The 21,720-nt window shown below is 34.9% G+C and overlaps 2 protein-coding genes and 1 long non-coding RNA gene across 4 annotated transcripts; all 3 read left to right on the top strand.

The window, feature by feature from the left end:
- Positions 1 to 1,004: 1,004 nt before the first annotated feature.
- Positions 1,005 to 6,286, top strand: LOC125658612 (pyruvate dehydrogenase E1 component subunit alpha, somatic form, mitochondrial-like). Its single transcript, XM_048889920.2, has 5 exons — positions 1,005 to 1,049; positions 3,648 to 3,821; positions 3,997 to 4,123; positions 5,451 to 5,542; positions 5,978 to 6,286. Exons 1-5 carry the CDS (start codon positions 1,005 to 1,007, stop codon positions 6,284 to 6,286), a joined length of 747 nt encoding a protein of 248 aa, XP_048745877.2.
- Positions 6,287 to 6,469: 183 nt separating this feature from the next.
- On the top strand, positions 6,470 to 9,321 carry LOC130050590 (pyruvate dehydrogenase E1 component subunit alpha type I, mitochondrial-like). Its single transcript, XM_056150824.1, has 4 exons — positions 6,470 to 6,542; positions 7,092 to 7,254; positions 8,236 to 8,344; positions 8,457 to 9,321. Exons 1-4 carry the CDS (start codon positions 6,470 to 6,472, stop codon positions 8,574 to 8,576), a joined length of 465 nt encoding a protein of 154 aa, XP_056006799.1. The 3' UTR covers positions 8,577 to 9,321.
- Positions 9,322 to 12,199: 2,878 nt separating this feature from the next.
- On the top strand, positions 12,200 to 20,155 carry LOC125660493 (uncharacterized). Of its 2 annotated transcripts, none has more exons than XR_007364372.2 (3): positions 12,200 to 12,260; positions 16,016 to 16,498; positions 20,019 to 20,155. It is a non-coding gene; the product is annotated as an uncharacterized LOC125660493 (long non-coding RNA). The 2 variants fall into 2 exon arrangements; XR_007364371.2 differs by having other exon boundaries at positions 12,205 to 12,260; positions 15,978 to 16,498.
- The last annotated feature ends 1,565 nt before the right edge of the window (positions 20,156 to 21,720 follow it).

Below are 21,720 nucleotides of genomic sequence, written 5' to 3'. Positions count from 1 at the left end.
ATCATAAAGTCGTTTCTCTTCTAAGTCTCGTTATTTTCATCATCAACATCACCATCGTTCACTTGTTTCATGTGGATTTTTAGTCCCCTACCGACGAAGTCGAAGCAGACTTTATAGGTTTGCGCTCCGTCCGTCCTTCCGTCTGTCTGTCTGTCCGTCAGTCCTGCAAATCAATTTTCCGGACTTTTTTTGATGTGCTTGCAGATATTCATTTGATATTTGGTAGATTGCTTTGCCATAACAAGTTACAGATCAAGGTCAAATTTCGCCTCCGTCTGTTGATTTTTTATGAAGTTATGGTCCTTGTACTTAGAAAAATAGTATGAATTATTAGTTTACATCCAAGTTTCTTATTTCCGTAGATTTAAAGAGTACTACACTCATTAAAGCTTCTAGCATAGTAATACAACAATGTAGCTAAATTATTCATGATCACCTACATTTCATAGTTTATAATTATTTATGATCACCTAGATTTCATAGTTCATTTACTTGGTTAAAGACTAAATCTAATGATAAATTTGTCTTTTTTCCTGGTCTTGTCTCTACTTGAACAGTAGTTGATTTTTTAACTATTCCTATCCTGGTTCCCCAATTTTCCCTTTTACCATAACCTACATAATGAACTTTGAATATTGTTGCGGTCCAGGAATTTTTGCAACCGGTAGGGGACTATTTTTGCCATGCAATACTCTCAGAATGCTTCTTTTTCTTAATTTTGGATTGTTGTAGCATGGATCTTCAAAATTTCTCTCTCTCTCTCTCTCTCTCTCTCTCTCTGTGATATCTATTTTTAACATAAGTCACTTCTGTTATCAAAGAAGCAAGTTTTGTACATCTATTGTTACTCATCAAAGTATATATATATCCCCTACAGTTTGAGACTTTGAGAGATACGACTTCTTCTAAAAATATAAGAATGAATCTTATTTTTGATATTTTTTCATAATTACATGTAGCATTTTCAATGCTCACCACCCCAGACAGAACACCCAGTCGCTGAAATGAGTGCGATACACAGGAACAAATGTTGGAAGTTATTTAAGAGGGTGAGTTGTCGCTTCGGTGTTTCTCTATAAGAATTCTAAAGTATATTATGGAAAGGACGGATTTTAAAATTTGATTCTGTTTACTATTAATTTAATTCTAGCTGCTTCAGATGCCTTTGTCAATGCATTTAAAAATATTTATGTATGATCAATTCTGAACCTTTTTCCACTTAAAAGTTTCTTTAATTTCATCAATGTGTGTGAATTTGATTTAAATAAAAAAAAAAGAATAACTGTATTCTGAATTCAAATGAAATAAAGAATGATAGGAGGTCATGTTGAAATTATTATGAAGTGTGAATGTAGTATCTTCTGTGTTTAACGGTGAAAATGCCAAGACTTTGTAAATATATTCACGTTGTACATGTGGATTAAAGAAAAGGAAATGGATAAAAAAAAATTAAAAATCTTTATTTTCTTTTTTATTTTACATTAACTAGAGAGCCTTCTTTTTTATTGTTGTAATGTACAGATGCCTATATAAATGTCTACCTAATATCAGGGTGGAGGGGGACTAAAAGTCTAAATAACAAACTAAAAGAAAATTAAATTTAACATCATGGGAAACGAAATTACTGAACAAAGAACAAAATTGTCAAATAATGTAAGACTCATTATTACAACTGTATTTTAAAAGAACTTGGCATTAAATTCCACTTTTGGTAATCGTACTTATACTCCAACTCCCCTTTCAAAAGATTGAATACTTCAAAACCATGCTTCAGTTTTGGACACATTTAATATCCCAGTCAATGGGTCAGACGAGTATGAGTTACTGTACCTATACTGGATTCCTTAACTTCATGAAAACCCTTACAAAGATATATTGCTGGGTCCAGTAAGTGTTATACCAAGCCTCTACCTTTGCTCCTCACGAAAATATGAACAGCTGTGAAGGAGAAACTTCAAACGTACTGCGCGACTACATATGACAGAGGTGGTGTGAATCAAATGTGGATTATAAAGAATTCCAAAGAGCTTTGAGTAAACTTAAAATCGCAAAACTTTTCTCAAATCAACAAAATAAACGTATGGCTTTTCAACACTTTACATGATCATTCCTCACGATGAATTAAGGACTAGACTTTTTGACATTATAGACAGTTGCTTCTTCAACAAAAATGGAAAACGGAAATATCTAGTGATCAATCATCCAAGAATTTATTTTGTTAGCACCAATCTGATACCACGCAGAAGTACTGTGCTCTGAAGTTGAAATAAAAAATATGCTGTAGTTCCCCATTGACAATATATTCGTGGTCTTTTGTGATCAGGTCTTCCAACAGTATTTTGGAAAAACCATGGGCACACATTGTGCTCCTTTTGTTAGCTGATCTGTTTTTATATTCATATGAAGCAGAATTTATTCAAAAACGTCTACGTGAGAAGAAAAAATATCTTGCTGTGGCCTTCAATGCGACATTTAGATATATCGATGACGTTTTAACTATTAACAATGCCAATTTTCATTCATATATCGATTCAATATCTCCCTGGGAACTCGAAATAAAACAATTCACTACAGTCGTCCACCTCTGCTTCATACTTTGATATTTTATTGAAAATAGATATTAACTGCAAACTAACAACTATTCTTAATGATAAACGGGATGATTTCAGCTTCTCCATCGCCAACTTTCCATATTCATGTAACAATATTCCATAATCTCCTGCATATGGTGGTTATATCTCTCAACAGATTCGATACACAAGAGCTTGTTCTGCGTGTGATCAGTTTTCAAATCGAGGCAGACTACTGACAAATAAATTGATGGTGCAGGGGTTTCAACAGTCTCATTTAAATTCAGCATTTCGCTAATTCTATGGTCGTTATAACAATCTAGTTTGCCAATTCAACCTATCTTTGGGTTAAATGCGTCTGATTTATTTCATACCAATTGTTAGGGCCGATTTGGTACACTAATTTTGACTACAGATAAGTCCGTTTACCTGATCAAGATATAGGGCTCACGGCGGGTGTGACCGGTCAACAGGGGATGCTTACTCCTCCAAGGCACCTGATCCCACCTCTGGTATGTCTGGGGCCCGTGTTTGTCCGACTCTCTATTTTGTATTGCTTTTAGGAGTTATGCGATTCAATCTGTCATACCCACACACCATGCTTTCTCATTCTATCCGATAAAAATTTGTTTTCACAAACAATTCGGATAACAATTAACGTTTTTGTAGACATTACCACAACGTCCGTCTTATAGAAATTATGTGAAAGAGGCTGCTTTTGATATAGAGGTAAGTCACCTATTCAATACTTTAAAAAATAATTGCTGGTATTGTAGAAATATTTCTTAAGTATAAATCTGTCATATTGCAATTTTTCTCTCAACACCCACCCAAATAATTAAAAAATTATAAAATGACAAACAATAATAATATGAAAACTTGTATTATGATATTTTGCCTGATTGCTTTTTAAATTTTAAAGTGATTGTTGTAACGTGTTCTATTTTTTAGAGGGGGTCATATTTTCTTTGATTGTTCAGTTCATATTTCGCTTTATGTTCCGTTTTAAAAATGTATTCTTTAAAAGAATTTTAGATGGGTAGTGAACTTTTCTTCAATATTTTCCAATTTTATTAGCGTTGTCTTCTCCATAAGCTGGAGTGTGGCCCGCCCACTAACACTCTCCTGACGAGGACAGATGCCCTCAACTATTACAAGGTCATGTTTGGAATGAGAGAAATAGGATACGAAGCACAGTCGTTATATGAAGACCGACACATACGGGGAATGCTGCATTTGTGTGAAGGAATGGTAAAACGGTGTCAATATACACGTATAATCTTACTATCAAATCAATTTCTATTGGCGGATCCATAAAATATTCAAGTGGGGGGGGGGGGGTAGTTGCTACTTAAGTTTAAATACAATTTCTGCCCAAACAGAGGGGATGTAGAATGAAGTACACACACACTATATCCTTAAACAGGAAGCTGTACGTGTAGGTGTAGAGGCAGCGATAACTCCGCAGGACATATTGGTTGGTACATACCGTATACACGGCTGGGCGTACGCCCGGGGGATATCCGTGGAGAAGATTCTCGGTGAATTTGCAGGTATGAACCAACATCATAAAGACAATTCTCTAGTTGACAGTGCCCTTTTTAAAATCATTTTTCTGGCTAGCTAGTCTTTAAACCGGGTGCTCCATCAGACATCATCCCTCCGTTTCATTTGAAATGTCAACCACCTTCATCCCTTCGTTCATACCTGGTGCTTCATTTGAAATACCATACAAGTTCATCTCTCCATTTATATTAGGTATTTCATTTGAAATGTGAAACACCTTCCGTTGTCGGTTCATATAATACGGACGATAGCACAGACAACACAGGCCTGGGTAGCGTTTTCGTCGTATCCATTTTTGCCCTTTTGAGCATCGAATCAATGTCATTATGATCCACTGTTAAGTAACTATGTCCAAGACATAAGCGTAATTAAGATCAATTTACAATTACCTAACATTATCCCCATAAACAGAATCTTATGAAATGCTATACAGACCTATAACACTCCGTGTTTTCAGTTCTTAAAATAGATTTGATGAAATGAAGTCTTGACTTATTTCCTTCTCTCCCTGTGGAGAATAGGGATGTGAATAATTCCCCTCTATTCTGACCTTTGTTTTGACTCCCTACTTGCCTCGGTCTAAGTCTTGAATCCAATTTCATTTCTTTTTTCTTTGCTGTTCTCTATGTTTCTGTAGGTGTGCCTCTCTTGCGCTTTATTTCAGGAGTCCATGCACATGCTACTATAGCGTACTTGGTCTTGTCCATTCACAAAGCATGCGCTATCCATTTCCACCTCCTTCTCCTTACAATGCTCCTAATGGGTTCCATTCCTGCTCTTTCCTTCACTATTTCGTTTTGTACCTTTTGAGACCAGTATGTCCGCAGGATTCGGATCTTCTTAGGTTTTTGTAGGAAGGTATCCAGGATTTGATCGTCATCCTTTGTCAGTTTCCATGTTTTGCTGCTGTAGAGTAGAACTTAGACCACACTCGAATTGAACAAAAATTGATAAAATGGAGCAAAATATAGTCATCATTACCTTTATCACCATACAGAAAGCCTAACCTATAAATTAATTATGTAACATATTAATGTCTACGCAGGGAAAGCTCCTTTGAACATTTTGAATACGATACTGTATCCAGAAAAAAATTCGTAACGTGCTGTTTTCGTCCAAAGACAATGAACAATGTTTTCATCCATATTTATATTCGCCCAAAACTTCCTACTCTGATGAACGAATGTATATTCACCCAGTTATGCATTCACCCTTTTTGGGTTAGTTGCGAAATGGTCGTAAATAAAACGGGGGTGAAATTTGCCCTGTATACAGTATGCACCGTCACTAACGTCTTCTTTGAATGTTTGTTAGGGAGATCTTCTGGTTGCTGTAAGGGAAAAGGTGGAGCAATGCATATGTACTCCGAGAACATGTACGGTGGAAATGGACTGATTGGAGCTTCGGTAAATATTCCTCACTCATTAATTCTTACATGAAAAGTGAAGATAACGAACAGTGTTCAAACTCTTTACTCCTATAAGAAACACAAAATAAAGAATTTGGCAAACACGGACCCCTGGGCATACCAGAGGTAGGATCAGGTACCTTAGGAAGAGTAAGCATCTCCTGTCGACCGGTCACACCTGCCGTGACCCTATATCTTGATCAGGTATATACAAAGCACTAAAATGACTAATATTAACAAAGAATAACAAAACAACAGAAAAATACACCTAGCACTTAAACTACACTAAGTTTACAAAATCTCCTTTTTTCGGAGTAAAATTTAAAAATTACGGATATGTAGAAAGTGTTTAGAGTGTTTAGAGTTATATATAACGTAGGAGAATGTGTCAAGTCTCAGTGTTTTAGTCTTACTCAAGTATATTCTTGCACAGGTTCCCCTTGGAACTGGAGTGGGGTTCGCCATGAAATATAACGAGAAGTCCAATGTATCTCTGTCTGTGTTTGGGGAGGGTGCAGCCAACCAAGGCCAGCATTTCGAGGCTTTCAATATGGCGAAGCTTTGGAACCTTCCTTGCATCTATTTATGTGAAAATAATTTTTACAGTGTCTCGACCACACCGGAAATGGCCGCAGCCTGCACAGACTACTATACCAGAGGAGACTACCTCCCAGGATTACAAGTAAATTGTAACACCCCACCCAGTCTGAATATTGTAACATACCGAATAATCTGGTGGTAACAAACCACCAAGGATATATTATGTAGATTCCATATAAGCAAGATCTATTATATTTCATATATGTAAATTTTATACAGTTTGTCAGTCGCCTTAACTCAGTGGTAGAGTGTTTACTTCGTAACCTGGAGGTCGTGAGTTTTAGCCCCGCTCGTGCCATGATTGCGTCAGACCTACGGCGTAAACATGGGTAGTGATTGCTCCTCCGCTAAACTCTCAGCATTTAGAAGTGAGAATCACGGGTCATTCGGATATGACCGTAAAAACGGAGGTCCCGTGTGGTGGCAGGTGGTGGCAAATGCGATGTCATAAGATTTTGCAAAATTGGAACACCAAAATTTTGAAATCTTTTCCGATAGTTATTGTACAGAATCTTGTTAGACATAAAATATTTCAAAAGTATAAGTTATATATGAATAATCAATGATATGTTTCAAGATATTGCATCCATGGACGATGACTGTTTTCATTGATTTCCATGATGCGATATATTTCCTTAATTTTTCATAGACATTTTATATATTGTTGTAAAGAAACAGCTTCATGAAATTGTCATGAATACTATTATATCGTTAAAGCCCGTTTTTGTGAAATTTTGATCATACTGTTAAAGGAAAAATTGCAAAAGAATTTCTGACGTTGATATATGATTCTGGTTATGTATGTCTCGCATCTTAAAAGGTACGATGACGTATATATTTTATTGGATAATTCATTAGTTTTATTGTACTTAATACACTTTATACACTTTTATCAAATAATGGCATTAAGAGAATGGAATTAAGTTGTGATTCTATTATATATGAAGACCTACTCATCGATTTCATTGTTAAGGTGGATGGGATGGATGTTCTAGCAGTGCGAGAAGCCCTAAGGTTTGCCAGAGACCACGCTCTGAATAGCGGCCCAATCCTCATTGAGGCTATTTCATATCGATATAGTGGCCATCGCGTTGGCGAAGAAGCTATGAGGTAGGGTAGCTTCATTTGTATATTTGATTTCCATTTTGTATCTACGAAATAAAGTACAGAAACAGACTTGATGAAATTATAATGAGTTTAAGTAGTAAAAGAACTATTATTTCTTAAAGTATATATGCCAATATATGAAGTTTTGTTTCCGCCCCGTGTTTTCTTTTTTTCGGCCCGTGCTTTTTTCACCCCGTGTTTTTTCGAACTTCTGTAATTACAAACGAGTTCGCCCCGTTCTTAGTTCGCCCAGACACAGTTGTTGTCACACAGGAGTAAGGAAGAAAACGGTTCTGTCCAGTCACTGACAACATGAGCGAAAGGAGCGAAAATAAAACTTGGGCGAATATTTCTCTGTGTGCTGTGTTCATTCCGTGGAGAGAATGCACACTGAAGACCGAGTGATAAAAATTACAAGACAGGACATATTCCCCATAACAATTCACCAAAATCTTTTATCAGATTTAAAGCTTTGATATATTTGTTTTTGTTATCAGTCGAACACGTAGATATTTGTAGCTGGATAGTTATACATGAAAAAATGAAGATAACGGAGAGTGAAAATCTCATAATTTCTATAAAGATTACAAAATTAAGAGTAAGGCAAACACGGACTCCTGGACGACATACCAGAGGTGAGAGCAGGTGTCTAGGAGGAGTAAATATCTCCTGTTCGCCGGTTACACCCGTCGTGAGACCTATATCTCGATAAGGTAAAGGGAATAACCTTTAGTCAAACTTAGTATGCAAAGAACGGTCATTGGTATGAAATACGTCAGCCACCATTCATGTCGTGATATTGTCATGAATAAAACGTAATGTTATCGGTATATGGGCCCGGTTGGTTAGGTTTAACGCATGATTAGCTAGCACAGAGGTTAAAGTCTTTTGTCCAGAAGCAAATTAATATAATGTTTAGCTAACACTGTAGTTATGATATGTAGAACAAACAATTTAAACTAGTTAGAAATGTTTGTATTTTAGTGACAGTGCGAAAGAAGACTTGGGTGTAATCAGACTAACAAAAGACCCTATAGATACCTTTAAGAAGAAGATTCTTGACAAACGTTTAACTGACATAGATGAATTGAAGGTAAAGTTACTCACGTTAACTAGTTTAATGTACATTATCGAGTTATACCGATTGATGAACCAGAGTTTGGGAAAAAATTTTAATTAAAAAAATACTTCTTTCTACAAAACAGCGTATAGACGAAGCAGTTAGAGTACAGGTGAAAACCGTGGCGGAGAAAGTGAAAATGGACCAAGAACTTCCTCTACATTCGATTGACGAGGACGTCTACCAAACCATTCAAGTGATCTGACCAAATGTCATTCACAAATCTATACAGCGAGACCTGTTTAAGCCGACATGCTCTAGGAGAAAAATGTATCTGATTAAACAGAATGTCGGATTGTAAAATGTAACCAGAACATGAAACAAAGACTTGTGAAGAGACAACACAGCTCGCCGGGAAGCATGATTCTACTTAACATATCTTGGTTCAAAATGATAAAGGTTTTAAAAAGTAAGATTTTAAGGTCAATGTCATTATATAAAACGTTTTAGTACCCTATTTGTAAGGCCTGGTCTTATCCCCTTACCTCAAAATATATAATCAATGTTAACGTACTTCCACCCTCATTTTACGTCATAAGACTTCGCAAAGTCAATGATTTATTAAGATTTATGCATGACAGGAACATAAATTTTGTTGGAATGTTTTTCAATAGTTATTGTAAAAATTCTTGTTAACCATAATATATTTCAAAAATCGAAGTTATATATGAATAATCAATTATATGTTTCAAAATATTGAATACAAGGACAATAACTCTGTTTTCATTAAACCCTTTATTAAGTCCATTGTGCGATAGATTTCCTTTATTTTTCACTAGCGTTTTTGTATATTTTGTTCAAAGAAAAAGTTTCATGAAAATGGTTATGGGTTCATGTACTATTATATCATTTTAACCAGTTAGTGTTAAATTTTGGGAATGCTTTTTAGGAAAAATTGCAATTTTCAGACGTTGATAACGTGCCAATTGATAAAAACATCAATACTGCAACATTATTTTATTCTTTTTTTTATTTGTTATCAAGATGTATTATTTGAAAAATCAACAATAAAATATAAAATTGAACCTATATTTCTAGAAGGGTGGAATTACCTTCAAGTCTAAGATAAGTAGGTCAGAGTCCAAGGTCATTAGGTCCATAGCCTCTTCATGAGACATCTATATGTAAAATATCAAATCCCTATTGATATTGGTCGAAAAGAAATAGCCAAGATTACAGTTTTTGAAAACTAGGTCAAATCCAAATCAAAGGTCACTAGGTCAAAGGTCTTCGTACCAAATAAAAATCCCGGTCATGTGTCATCTATATATGAAATATAAAAAACCTACTGGTAGAGCCAGTTTTGGCTTTTTTCCTTTACGGAAGTATATATATTGTAAAACGTTGTAATAGTATACACATTTTGATTTGTATTAAAAAGAATTTCATATATATTCAATAATCTTCGTATTTATATGCAAGAATCTTGATTTATATTCAATGAAAGGGTGAAGATAAGGAACAATGATCAATCTCATATCATCTATACAGAGAATACAAAATTAAGAGTAGATAAAACATGGTCCCTGGATATGACAAAGGTGGGACCAGGTGCCTAGGAGGAATAGCCATCCCCGGTCGACCGGTCAAACCGGCCATGAGTCTTATATCTTGGTCAGGTAAACGAAGTAATCTTAGTTAAAATCAGTGTGCAGAGAACGGCCTAATAATCGGTATGAAACATGTCAGACAGCATTTGCTTCAGATTTAGACACATTTAATACCCCATTGAATGGGATGGATGGATATGAGTTGCTGTACCTTTACTGGATTCCTAAACTTCACAATAACCCCTTCAAAGAAAGATATATTGCTGAATATAGTAAATGTTCTACCAAGCCCCTATCATTGCTCCTCACGAAGATATTAAAAGCTGTGAAGGAGAAACCTGAAATGTACAGTGCCACAACACATGCCAGATGTAATGTAAATCCAACGCGAAGTACGGTTTAACAATCGGTATGAAACACGTCAGACAGCATTTGACCTAATGATGAGAAGCGACAATTACGAGCAGTGATCAATCTCATAACTCCTCATAAGCAATACAAAATAGAGAGTTGGGCAAAAACGGACCCCTGGATATACCAGAGTTGGTATCAGGTGTCTAAGAGGAGTAAGCACCCCCTGTCGACCGGTCACACCCACCGTGAGCCCTATATCTTGATCAGGTAAACGGAGTTATCCGTAGTCAAAATCAGTGTGCCAAGAACGGCAGAACAATCGTCATGAAATACGTCAGACAGTCTTTGACCCAATGATAGGATGTATTGGCAAACTAGATCGTTATAACGACCAGCGAATTTGCGAAATGCTGATTTTAAACGAGACTGTTGAAACCCATGCACCATCGATTTGTTTGTCAGTAGCCTCACTCGATTTAAAAACAGACCATACGCAGAACAAGCTCTTGCATATCGAATCAGTTGAGAGATATAAACACCATGTGCAGGTGATAATGGAATATTGCTACATAAATATAGGAAATTGACGATGAAGAAACTGAAATCATCCCGTTTGTCATAAAGTTGAGTTGTTACTTTGGCGTTAATATCTACTTTTTAATAGAATATCAAAGTATATAGCAGAAGTGGACAACTCTGTGGTGTCTTTTATTTCGAGCTCACAGAGATATATCGAATTGACATATGAATGAAAATTATTATTGTTAAAAGAAACGTCATCGATATATCTAAATTTCGGATTGAATGCGACAGCAAGAGTTTGTCTTCTCACGTAGCAGTTTTTGAATAAACTCTGCTTCACAAGAATATAAAAACACGTCAGCTAACAAAGGAGCACAATTTGTGCAGATAGGAAATCCACCAGACTCTAAGTGTTTGTCCGTAAACTACGACTAGTGACAATACTAATAAATGAATCAATATATTGATATAAAGTGATCAATGTAGCACAGGGTTTAAAGCTTTGTAAGAACAATTGGAGCTCATGAAGGAATCCTCTGGTATATCCAGGGTTCCGTGTTTGTCCAACTCTCTATATTGTAATGCTTATAGGAGTCATGAGATTTATCACTGTTTGTGGTCTTCACCTTTCATTCAAATGTCCCTTAATGAAACATGACGGTCTTTACTTTGAGTAGTATTTTCTATTTCCATACCAGAGCTGCTTATTTGAAAATTGTACGAATGACAAATCTTTCATATCGAAGGATAATTGGAGGTTCACCAACCATTCTGTTAGAGCCTGTGCCCCGTGTAGACTCCAAAGAGAAATCTTTTTTATACTCAGTACCAGAATATGGAAGAACATATTATTATATCGAATTACAAGTATCCTCGGGAAGAAAGTGTCTAACAGCAAAAATACATACTCGATCGTTAATAGAAATAGTGTAATATCTAAATGTCGAGTTGAAGGCCACAGGAAGAACTTTGTTTCTTTCCATGCAGAAGCTTTAGGATCTCTGTCTCATAGAAATATATACACCGGTGGGTTAATGAAAGAGCAAAATTTGTACCCCCAGTAGACTTGATCAGGTAGAGATAGACAAGCACTATAGTGTTTTTTATTATCTACCACGACAGTTAACGGATTAAGTTTCTTTTAAGATGCTGCTATCAAAAACGTGCGTGAATCGGCACATCATTTTTCCTTCATCATATCGATAATGGATAATATGATAAAGGAAAATGCTATAGTGTGTAAAGCTAATTTGTAATTCTAAGTATTAAATTACAGAATGTACACATTTAGATGAGTTGGACCAATTAACATTTATCATACAAGTTCATTGGCTTTCTTATTTCATTGGTCTTTAAATGGTATATTTTCATGAAGCATAAATTGACATCATTTTACTTCTGTCGCTCAGAAGAGTAAGGTGTATAAAAGCATTGTACCCAGTTTCCACCATCTGAATTCTACGGTACGTAACTTTTATAGATTTTTGTTTATGGGTTTTCTTCATGCTTATAGGATCCTTTTTGACGGAACATGACTAAACCGAAATTAAATATTTCTTTCAAAATAAAACGGTGTATCGTGTTCAATGTTTTCTTTTTTCTGTTTTCGTCCACATTTGTAGCCATTCGTCATTTTGATTGGCAATAGTGGACATTTTGGCTACGTGTTTGTATGTTAAAACATCAAGCGTATGGTACCAAGTAATTTTGCACATGGTAAGGTCTTTTGATGGAGATGGGGAACGTGTAAAAAAAAATATTGTTTGAAAAGCAAATCTTGCATTAAGTCTGAATTTGGTATCGTGATTTGGTTGTGAACAGATGTTTTACATAAAAGTAATTGAAATACATAATCGTTTAGATCTTTTGTCAAAAATCAGCTATCTAAGATAAACTAGTACGAAAAGGTGAACATAACGATCACTGATCAACCGCATATGTTATGAGATATATATCATCTCTAATGCACCAATGATTTTAAATGATATCAAGATTAATGTCGTGCATAATATCAGCAGTTTTATTTTCCTTTTAGTAGCAAATATAAAGAGGGTTACAGGTCACAGCTCAGACTTTCAATCGCAGCAGGAAAGCGTAAACTCCGAGAGGAAATGCATATATTTGTTCTGTAGAGGCACTATTTGTCATTATACATAAACAACATCATCCTCCTGACCATCAATAATCTTGATGATACGTAACTTAAAATATGTAAATTGAAATAATGAAATAAAATAATCAAAACGAAATAAGGATAATTCCTCTACAATACCGCGATAGATTTCCCCCGTCGGTAAACAGTGGATCTGCGGTGCCAGTTGTCTCTCTTCGCTACTGTTGGGACTATCAAATAAATCTGGCAAATCGCTCTTTTTTGTCACTATTTTGTCTTAACACTCAAGATTATAATTTTAAAAATCAACATTTTTCGTTGTATCAACGATAAAACGCATTAAATTTTTAATTCGCATTGAAACTGCGTTAAAGTGCGTGATTGTAGGGCAAAGGTATATGAGTAAAAGTGCGTGATTGTGGGGAAGGGGGTTAATGGGTGTTCGATCTTAGGATGAATGTTAGATTCTCTTTTGTTTTAAAATACTCCTTAGTTGCTTTCATACTTGAATATTTACATTCTCTGAATCTTTTTCTCTTATATTTCTTTTGAAATTGACATTATTTTCATCATAGACAATGAATACATACTTGTTGCAAATTAGTTCGGTCCATTTTTAATACCACCTGTTCACGTAGCAGTTGTTACCCAATATTGAGCATCATCAAGGTCAAAGCTTACATTGACTATTCCATTTAAAGGGACTTATTCGCGATTTTACTCAAAATTTTGTTTTTCACCTTTAATGATCAAAATCCACTGTCTAATGTATTTGAAATATTTCACATGAAAATTAAGGTTATACATTATCACAGAAGCTCATATTAGAGACAGTTGTTATTTGTTTTGTAAACAAAGATCACGGTATGCTATTGTTTACGAAATTTTCAAAAGAAATGGATATCGATCTAAGTTTATTATATCTTTTACATTTCAAGCATTTTTGGGGTAAAATGTATCATCTAAAAGTTACAATTTGTGACTATGCAAAATTAAGATGCATTATATTACAAAATCAATATTTCACTTGCTTGTTTGTTTACATAAAAAGACTCGAGTCTTTATTTACATAACATAGATTTAAAGCTAAAATATTGCTTTCATTCTTGCATTCAGAAGGTCAAAAATTTGGCTGTCAACATTAAATGAGTTATATTTTTAATGTTTAACATCAAAAATGAAAAATATTTTTTTATCAAAAATCGTGAACCAGTCCCTTTAAAGTAACGAAATGGTTACCGGTATGACATTTCAGTACTTAAATCTAATCTGCATATTCTTTAAAATACATAAAAATGTAAATATAAACAATAAAATATCTGTCTTTGTTATTTTATCGGGTGATGAAGGTAGCAATCATTGCTGGAAAAAAAATTGAATCTTTGCGATAGATAGTTATGTAAATGCTATTACACCCACACTTTCTAAACAAAGGGTATATTGTTGTTACCTGGGTCTCTCTGTTACGCTTACGTCTTCCTCCAATTCCTTTTTTATTTTAAACATTAGCCAATCAATCTTTATGGAAAAGGAGAGGTTGTGTCCTGTAGATGTGCTATGAGGTTTTGAAATTTTCGATTTTATCCTGGGGGCCAAATGGGGGTAATGAAAAATAAAAGGAAGCTCTTTCTATTAAAAAAAACCCCTGTTTCCAAAAACTCTTCATACATTCTAGGCAATAGCCAAATCATCTTGTATAAAATGATTTAATGTCCATTAAGTTTTTGATTTTTTCAGTTTTACTTTGAGGAACAAATGGGGTGAAAAAGACGAACAAAAACTTGATGCTCAGTACATTGTGTCATATGCAAAAAGAATATACATGCTTTAAGGGTTGGAATTTCAACCGTTTTAAGATATTTGATCAATCAAAAGACGATGGCGGTTGGGATGACCCAAGGACATTTGTCCATCCAAATATTCAATGCATTTTGAAATAATAATAATAATAATAATAATAATAAGACCTTTATTTAACCAGGATTACATATTTAGCGATAACGCTAGTTTTCAATATGGTCCTGCATATAACATACATACAGACAGATATTAGTAAAATAAACACAGATTAAAAGAACTAGAATACATATAAACTTAAGAAATAATTATGAATGTAAGATAAATAGAATACAAAATGAAGCTTAAAAAGTATGGTGATAATCTCTAAGATAATTTCTCTTAAAACACGCAACACTCGTTGAGTTTCTTATGTTTTGATTCAAGGCATTCCACACTGTGCTCCCTGAAATGCTGAAAGATCTTCTATAACATTCTGTTTTTGCCCTGGGTATATACAAAATATTTGAATAAGAATTTCTAGTTTGCCTCTGACTGACTTCTGATACATATTTAAAAACATTTAATGTGCAGCAGGACTATATTGTTTAAGGGTTAGGACTTCAGTAGTTTTAAATATATTTCAACAAGTATGAAATAGGATTTAGGATGACCCTAGGGTATTTACCCAATAGAATACTCATGAATCTTGATATATGCAGCAAGAATATATATGGTATAGAGTATGTTTTATCGTATGTTTTATCGTAAGTATCGTTGCTTCTTTGCTAGTTACACAAGTGAGATAGATAGTATGTTTTAAAGGAAACACTTGCGTGCGGGTTTTACTGTCTTAGGACATTATCTAGTTTTAATTGTTTCTTTCAAAAACAAGTGTATGAAAATACAGTGATATTGTTACAAGAATTGAACTCAGTAACCTTCATCCCTAATTAGTAATACCAACAAATTGTCCTATCTAATTACTACATATTGTCAAATTGCGTTCAGCGTTTCAGCTGATTCAGCTTAGGAAAAGAGTTTCATCGAATATGAAAAGCATATGAAAAAATCATAGGAAAATTCTATTGTTCGGGTCATGTGAGCACAAGTTTCAAAACAAGTGGTGCAGTGATTCTGAAAAAGACTTTCCAATATATTAAATGTGCATATTCATTTACTCGTCTATATGTCTCAGGACGTTCAACATCCATACAAGTATAGTTATGAATAATCAAAATGATTATTGGGTTTTTTTGTTCCTATTTTCTTCATTTCATGCTCGTTGTAGGTTGTGAATCATGCGTCTGTCTCTGATGATCGTTGTAGGCTGTGAATCATGCGTCTGTCTCTGATGATCGTTACCATGACACTGGTCCTGATGATCGATGCTAGAACGACTCCATCACCAGAGGATTATGAATATCAAGATAGCGGATATGATAAGAAGGATAACTGCTACCATATTGGCTATCCAAAAAAATACACAATGTCTGTTGGTTACGGACTACAGTCCACAAAAATCAGGAGAGTATCAAATATGAATTTTTTTAATGTAAAAAAGTAAATTTCTCGCTAACTCTTTCTTTACACCTCACATACTCTCTCACACAATCCCACACATACATGGTATTAGTAGATTCAGTGCTAGAAATGTTGGTAACATAAGTATTGTTTAGTTGCTTAACATTACAAGTAGTCTTCCGTAAATTTTATATATTTTAAAATTGATTACAGAAGTCAAATTCACAACGCACTAAAAGATTACCCAGCGGTTAACGAATCCCTGAAGAACAGTGAATGCCAAAAAGCGTGAGCACTTACAAAACCTGTCTTATCAGTCTGATACTTATGATGTTACAGATTGTCTCCATTTCAATTGAAATTTGATATTTTCATATCAGATATTTTCGTATAAGATAATCTATAAGTAAATCTCTTGTGAATATAATGGGGTTTTTTGTTGCTTTTTGGTTAGCTCTCCAGCTTTTGTCCGTTGTCTGTTCGTCGTCTGTTCTGACTTCTTCGCAAGACGTATGAGACAGGGGATGCCTAATCCTCCTAGACACTTGATCCCACCTCTGGTGTGTCAAGGGGTCTATGTTTGTCCAACTATCTATTTTGTATTGCTTACAGGAGTTATGAGATTGATCACTGTTCATTATCTTCACCTTTCACGAGACGAATTTCAAGCAAAACTGACATAAAGCATAGCCGTGTAAACGCGACAAACTTTTTTTTTTTACAGTTAATCATCGTACCCCCTTATGTGTAGATTATGTTTGTAAGATATAGTATAAATATTTTCAGTGTTTCAAATTTGTTTTCTAAAAACAGTTGATGAGAAAAGAATTATAACTTGCATTGAATTTATGGTATATAATGAAAGATCAAAGCAAGTCATGATCTAAATCAGCTAGGATGAGATTTCCATGGAGTTTTCAAAATTGAAGAGTAGAGTATGTACAGAACTTCTTTCGAAATCTTGTCATTGAGATCCAGAAAGGTACAGTTTGTCAAATCAATAAACACGCAATTTTAAAGGTGTAGATTCAAATTTGTTACGTTTCTTCACAACACCGACCTTGGGACCAGAAAATGGGCTAAATAGGGTTCCAAAGTTTCACACAGGCATAATTAGAGGATTTCTATCAAAATTCTATATCAAAACGGTATCATTTACAAATGCAACCTGTAACTGGGTCGACTGATGTCTGATGTGTTTCATACCAACAGTTATTTACATACTAAATTTGACTACGCATTACTCCATTAATCTGATAAAGTTACAAGGCTCACGGCGATAGTTACTGATCAACAGGAGATGCTTACTCCTCCTAGGCACCCTGATTCCATCTCTGATGTGTCTAGGAATCCGTGTTTGTTCTATTGTTAAGTTTGTATTCTCTATAGGAATTATGAGATTGTGCATTGTTCATTAAATGTATCTTCATTTTATGCCAAACACTACGAGGGAACCACTGCAATATCAAGGTTATTTAGTGTAAATTCAAGTGGGTTAACTCCATGGTCCAATAATAGAATAATTTCAATTTTACATTTCACTATTTATATAGGAATTCGTAATGATTTACGCAGCAAAGTATCTCCTGAATAATTAAAGCTGTGATAATAATCTCTGTAGTATAGACTTGTTTACATAAGGTCATTAAGTGTGGACAAAAGTGAAATAACAAAAGGGATTCAAAATGTGATCTATGAAAGGTGAAGATAACAAACAGTGATCAATCTCGTAAATACTATAAGCGAAACAAAATAGAGAGCTGGGCAAACACGGACTTCTGGATATACCAGAGGTGAAATCAGGTGCCCAGGAGGAGTGATCGTTCCCTGTCGACCGGTCATACTCTCCGGTAGCCCTATATGGAAGATATTTTACGAATCACTAAAAAACAAAAAGGCTACAAGGCACCACACAGTCGTCCACTTGAGCTTCATACTTAGATATTTTATCGAAAGTAGATATTAACGGCAAACCAACAACTCAACTGTATGACAAACGGGGTGATTTCAGCATCTCCATCGTAAACTTCCCATATTCATGTAGTAATATCCCATCATCACCTGCATATGGTGTTTATATCTCTCAACTGATTCGATACGCAAGAGCTTGTTCTGCTTATGGTAAGATTTTAAATAGAAGCAGGCTACTGACAAACAAGTTGACGTTGCAGGAGTTCCAACAGTCTCGTTTAAAGTTAATATTTCGCAAATTCTATGCTCGTTATAATGATCTATTTTGCCAATACAACCTATCATTGGGTCAAATGCTGACGTATTTCCTACTGATTGTTATGCCGTTCTTGGCACACTGATTTTGACTACGGATAACCTGATCGAGATATAGGGCTCACGGCGGGTGTAACCGGTCGACAGGGGATGCTTACTCCTCCTAGGCACATGATCCCACCTCTGTCATATACAAGGGTCCGTGTTTCCCAACTATCTATTTTGTATTGCTTATAGGAGTTATGAGATTGATCACTTTTCGTTATCCTCACCTTTCATACATGATTTCGAATTCATGTACACGCGTCCTGGTGAAATGTGAATTAATATCTGTAGATTCCACGACCTGTGGGGCCAGGGGAAGGTCCTATACTAGGTATTCAATACCATGTATTTGAATATTAGGGACCATTCCTTAAACACCTTCCTCTCAAGCACTAGAAATGTATCATGGAACAGTGCGAATGTACTGTATATTTCAGATTTGTGAACGTTAAAACATGGTCTATGGTCACACTTGGAATTCGGTTTACGTTAGAAATTACAACTACTCAATTGTTTAAGATTCACATTTGTCTAATCAGGATGTACTTCCTGTGTTCCAATAAGATGTATACGAAATGTCATTTTTATCAGTAAACCATGTGTTTCCATACAGTGCACATGATTTAAAAATAGGAATATCACTATGAATAAAATCTGTTGAACGTTGCTTGATAATATTGAAATATGAAACGGAATGAAGCACATGTTTAGGAATGCAATCGAGACATCAAAAGATGATGAATATCATATTTTTAAGGAATAAATTCGGTGAATCTGTTGCTTGTTCATGATGAAAGATGAAGACAACGAACAGTAATCAATCTCATAACTCCTATAAGCAATACAAAATAAAGTTGGGCAAACACGGACCCCTGGATATACCAGAGGTGGGATTGGGTACCTAGGAGGAGTAAGCATCCCCTGTCGACCGGTCACACCCGCCGTGAGCCTTATATCTCGATCAGGTAAACGGAGTTATTCGAAGTCAAAATCAGTGGGCAATAAATTTAAGAAACATATACCAGGTCTTAAATCTACTTTATCTGATTCCAAATTTATATAAATTAGTAGCGAGATATATTTGGAGGATATGACATGTTCCGAAATGAAATTAAATGGATTTGAATTCTGCTGGGTATGAGATAGAATGACTACAAAAACGAGCAAACGTCATCGAACCTGATAGTTCACAGTTCTTACTGGGCTCTGATAAATGTTTGAAAGTATATCTTGACACAGGTGTAATGTGAAAATATATCAGAAATATTTCGTGTGAAAATGTTGAGGCAGGAATATAAAACACGAAATACGGAAATCAATAACTGAATAATTAGCAGAAATGTATTCTTCTTTCTGTTCAGTTTTTGTAGAATTTTTTTTTTTTTTTTTTTTTTTTTTTTTTGCCTTGTGCACATTTTCTTACCTAATTTTGGTACCCACTCAATCTCTACTATCCATGATAATTTTTTTGTTCAACGATTTTTCATATATGTCACATGAAAGATAAAAAATGCTAGATACTTTTTATATGAAACAGATATCACTATTCCTATGGACAAGAAGAAACATGTCCGACCGACCGTAAACTGGTTACTAAGGTATACATTGGAAAGGAATGGTGCAACGTGGCTAAGCCTAATTACCAATGTGTTACAGCTGCATCTTGCCAAACACCAAGGTATACTACTCTGTCTGTTTGTCTGTTCATATACATCTCTATCTCTTTATGTGGATTTTGTTTAAGCGGAAAATCATATATATTTGAAATGGTCATCAATATTGAAACATAAAATGAATATGAAACTACATACGGTACAATGGTTTGACGCTATGATTTCCATTGTAGGGAACCTTGTGCTGGCTACCAGATTTATCCAATGACTAGTTCCTGCATGTATGCCGGATTCCGATACTTTCGTGTCTGGGTCTACTGTGGAGATTGTGATTTCAAGTTGATAAAACTGAAATTACCCCAGTCTTGTTCATGCATGAAATTCCAAATGTGCGAGGAAGATGGAAATGGAGATAGAAATGGAAATAGAAAAGAAAAGGGAGATGGAAATAGCGATGATAATGCAGATGGAAATGGAGGTGAAATAGGGGATGGAATTGGAGATGTAAATGACAACTCAAATACAGATGGAAATGCAGATGGAAATGGAAATGAAATCGGAAATGGAACTGGGGATGTAAATTGACAAAATGTTCAATAAATTTCTGGCATTCAGAGCAATGTGTGTTTTTATTATTTCCTTATACACTACCGATGACATATCACACACATACACACACACACACACAATCACACACACACACACACAATCTCACACACACACACACACAATCTCACACACACAATCACACACACACACACAGAGAGAGAGAGAGAGAGAGAGAGAGAGAGAGAGAGAGAGAGAGAGACAACACAGACACACATACACACACACAGAAAAATCATACGATTTCTGCAAGAACACGATTGAAATACAAAATCAACAACTAAATATCGTACTAAAATCAGTAATCTGAAATGTGAGTGTGAGAGAAGTCTAAGAAAAACATTCTGTATTAGTTTTCTAGCTAATATATATTTTTTTCAAGGTCAAAAAAATTAAATCCGCAATCCTGAAATTCTAATATCAAAGCCTGGAGAGCTATATGAATCCGTACTTATGAATATTTAGAATAATGTTTCATCATGGTTTAGAAGTCTAAAGATGATATACTAGTTTTCAAGATCAATACATTTTCCCTTGCCCCCCCCCCCCTTTTCACCTTCGTTGTCGGCACTGTTTACGATATTTGAATCCACAATGGTACGACTTTGTTACACCATCATTACTAGACACGTTTACAACGAAACCATTTTTCTCAATTCAGTACATCAGTGTGTCTTTCTTGTCAATTCAGTGCATCAGTGTGTCTTTCTTGTTGACAATGTAGATTATTCATATTTGTTGGGGTTTTTTTTATAATGTGTAGTATATAATATTTTTATGTAATATAGCGTCGATAATTTGAGGTTTAAATAACCAACAGTGTCGTGACTTTTTCTGGGTTTTCTTTTTTTAGTTTTTTTTACAATTTTTTTTATTTTGGCCTTGTATCCTTTTTAGATCCGACACTTTGAGAAAGTAGGGTTTTAAAATATGCACAGAAGACAAGACATACGTTAAGACAAAACCTAAATATAATCAAAACCATAACTTGGAAGTGACTATTTCAATATTGTATGAAAC

Source organism: Ostrea edulis, chromosome 9 (genome assembly GCF_947568905.1).
Source record: "Ostrea edulis chromosome 9, xbOstEdul1.1, whole genome shotgun sequence".
In the NCBI taxonomy this organism is placed as follows: domain Eukaryota; kingdom Metazoa; phylum Mollusca; class Bivalvia; order Ostreida; family Ostreidae; genus Ostrea; species Ostrea edulis.
Note: the sequence above shows the minus strand (reverse complement) of the source record. Positions and strands in the feature narration are given on the sequence as shown.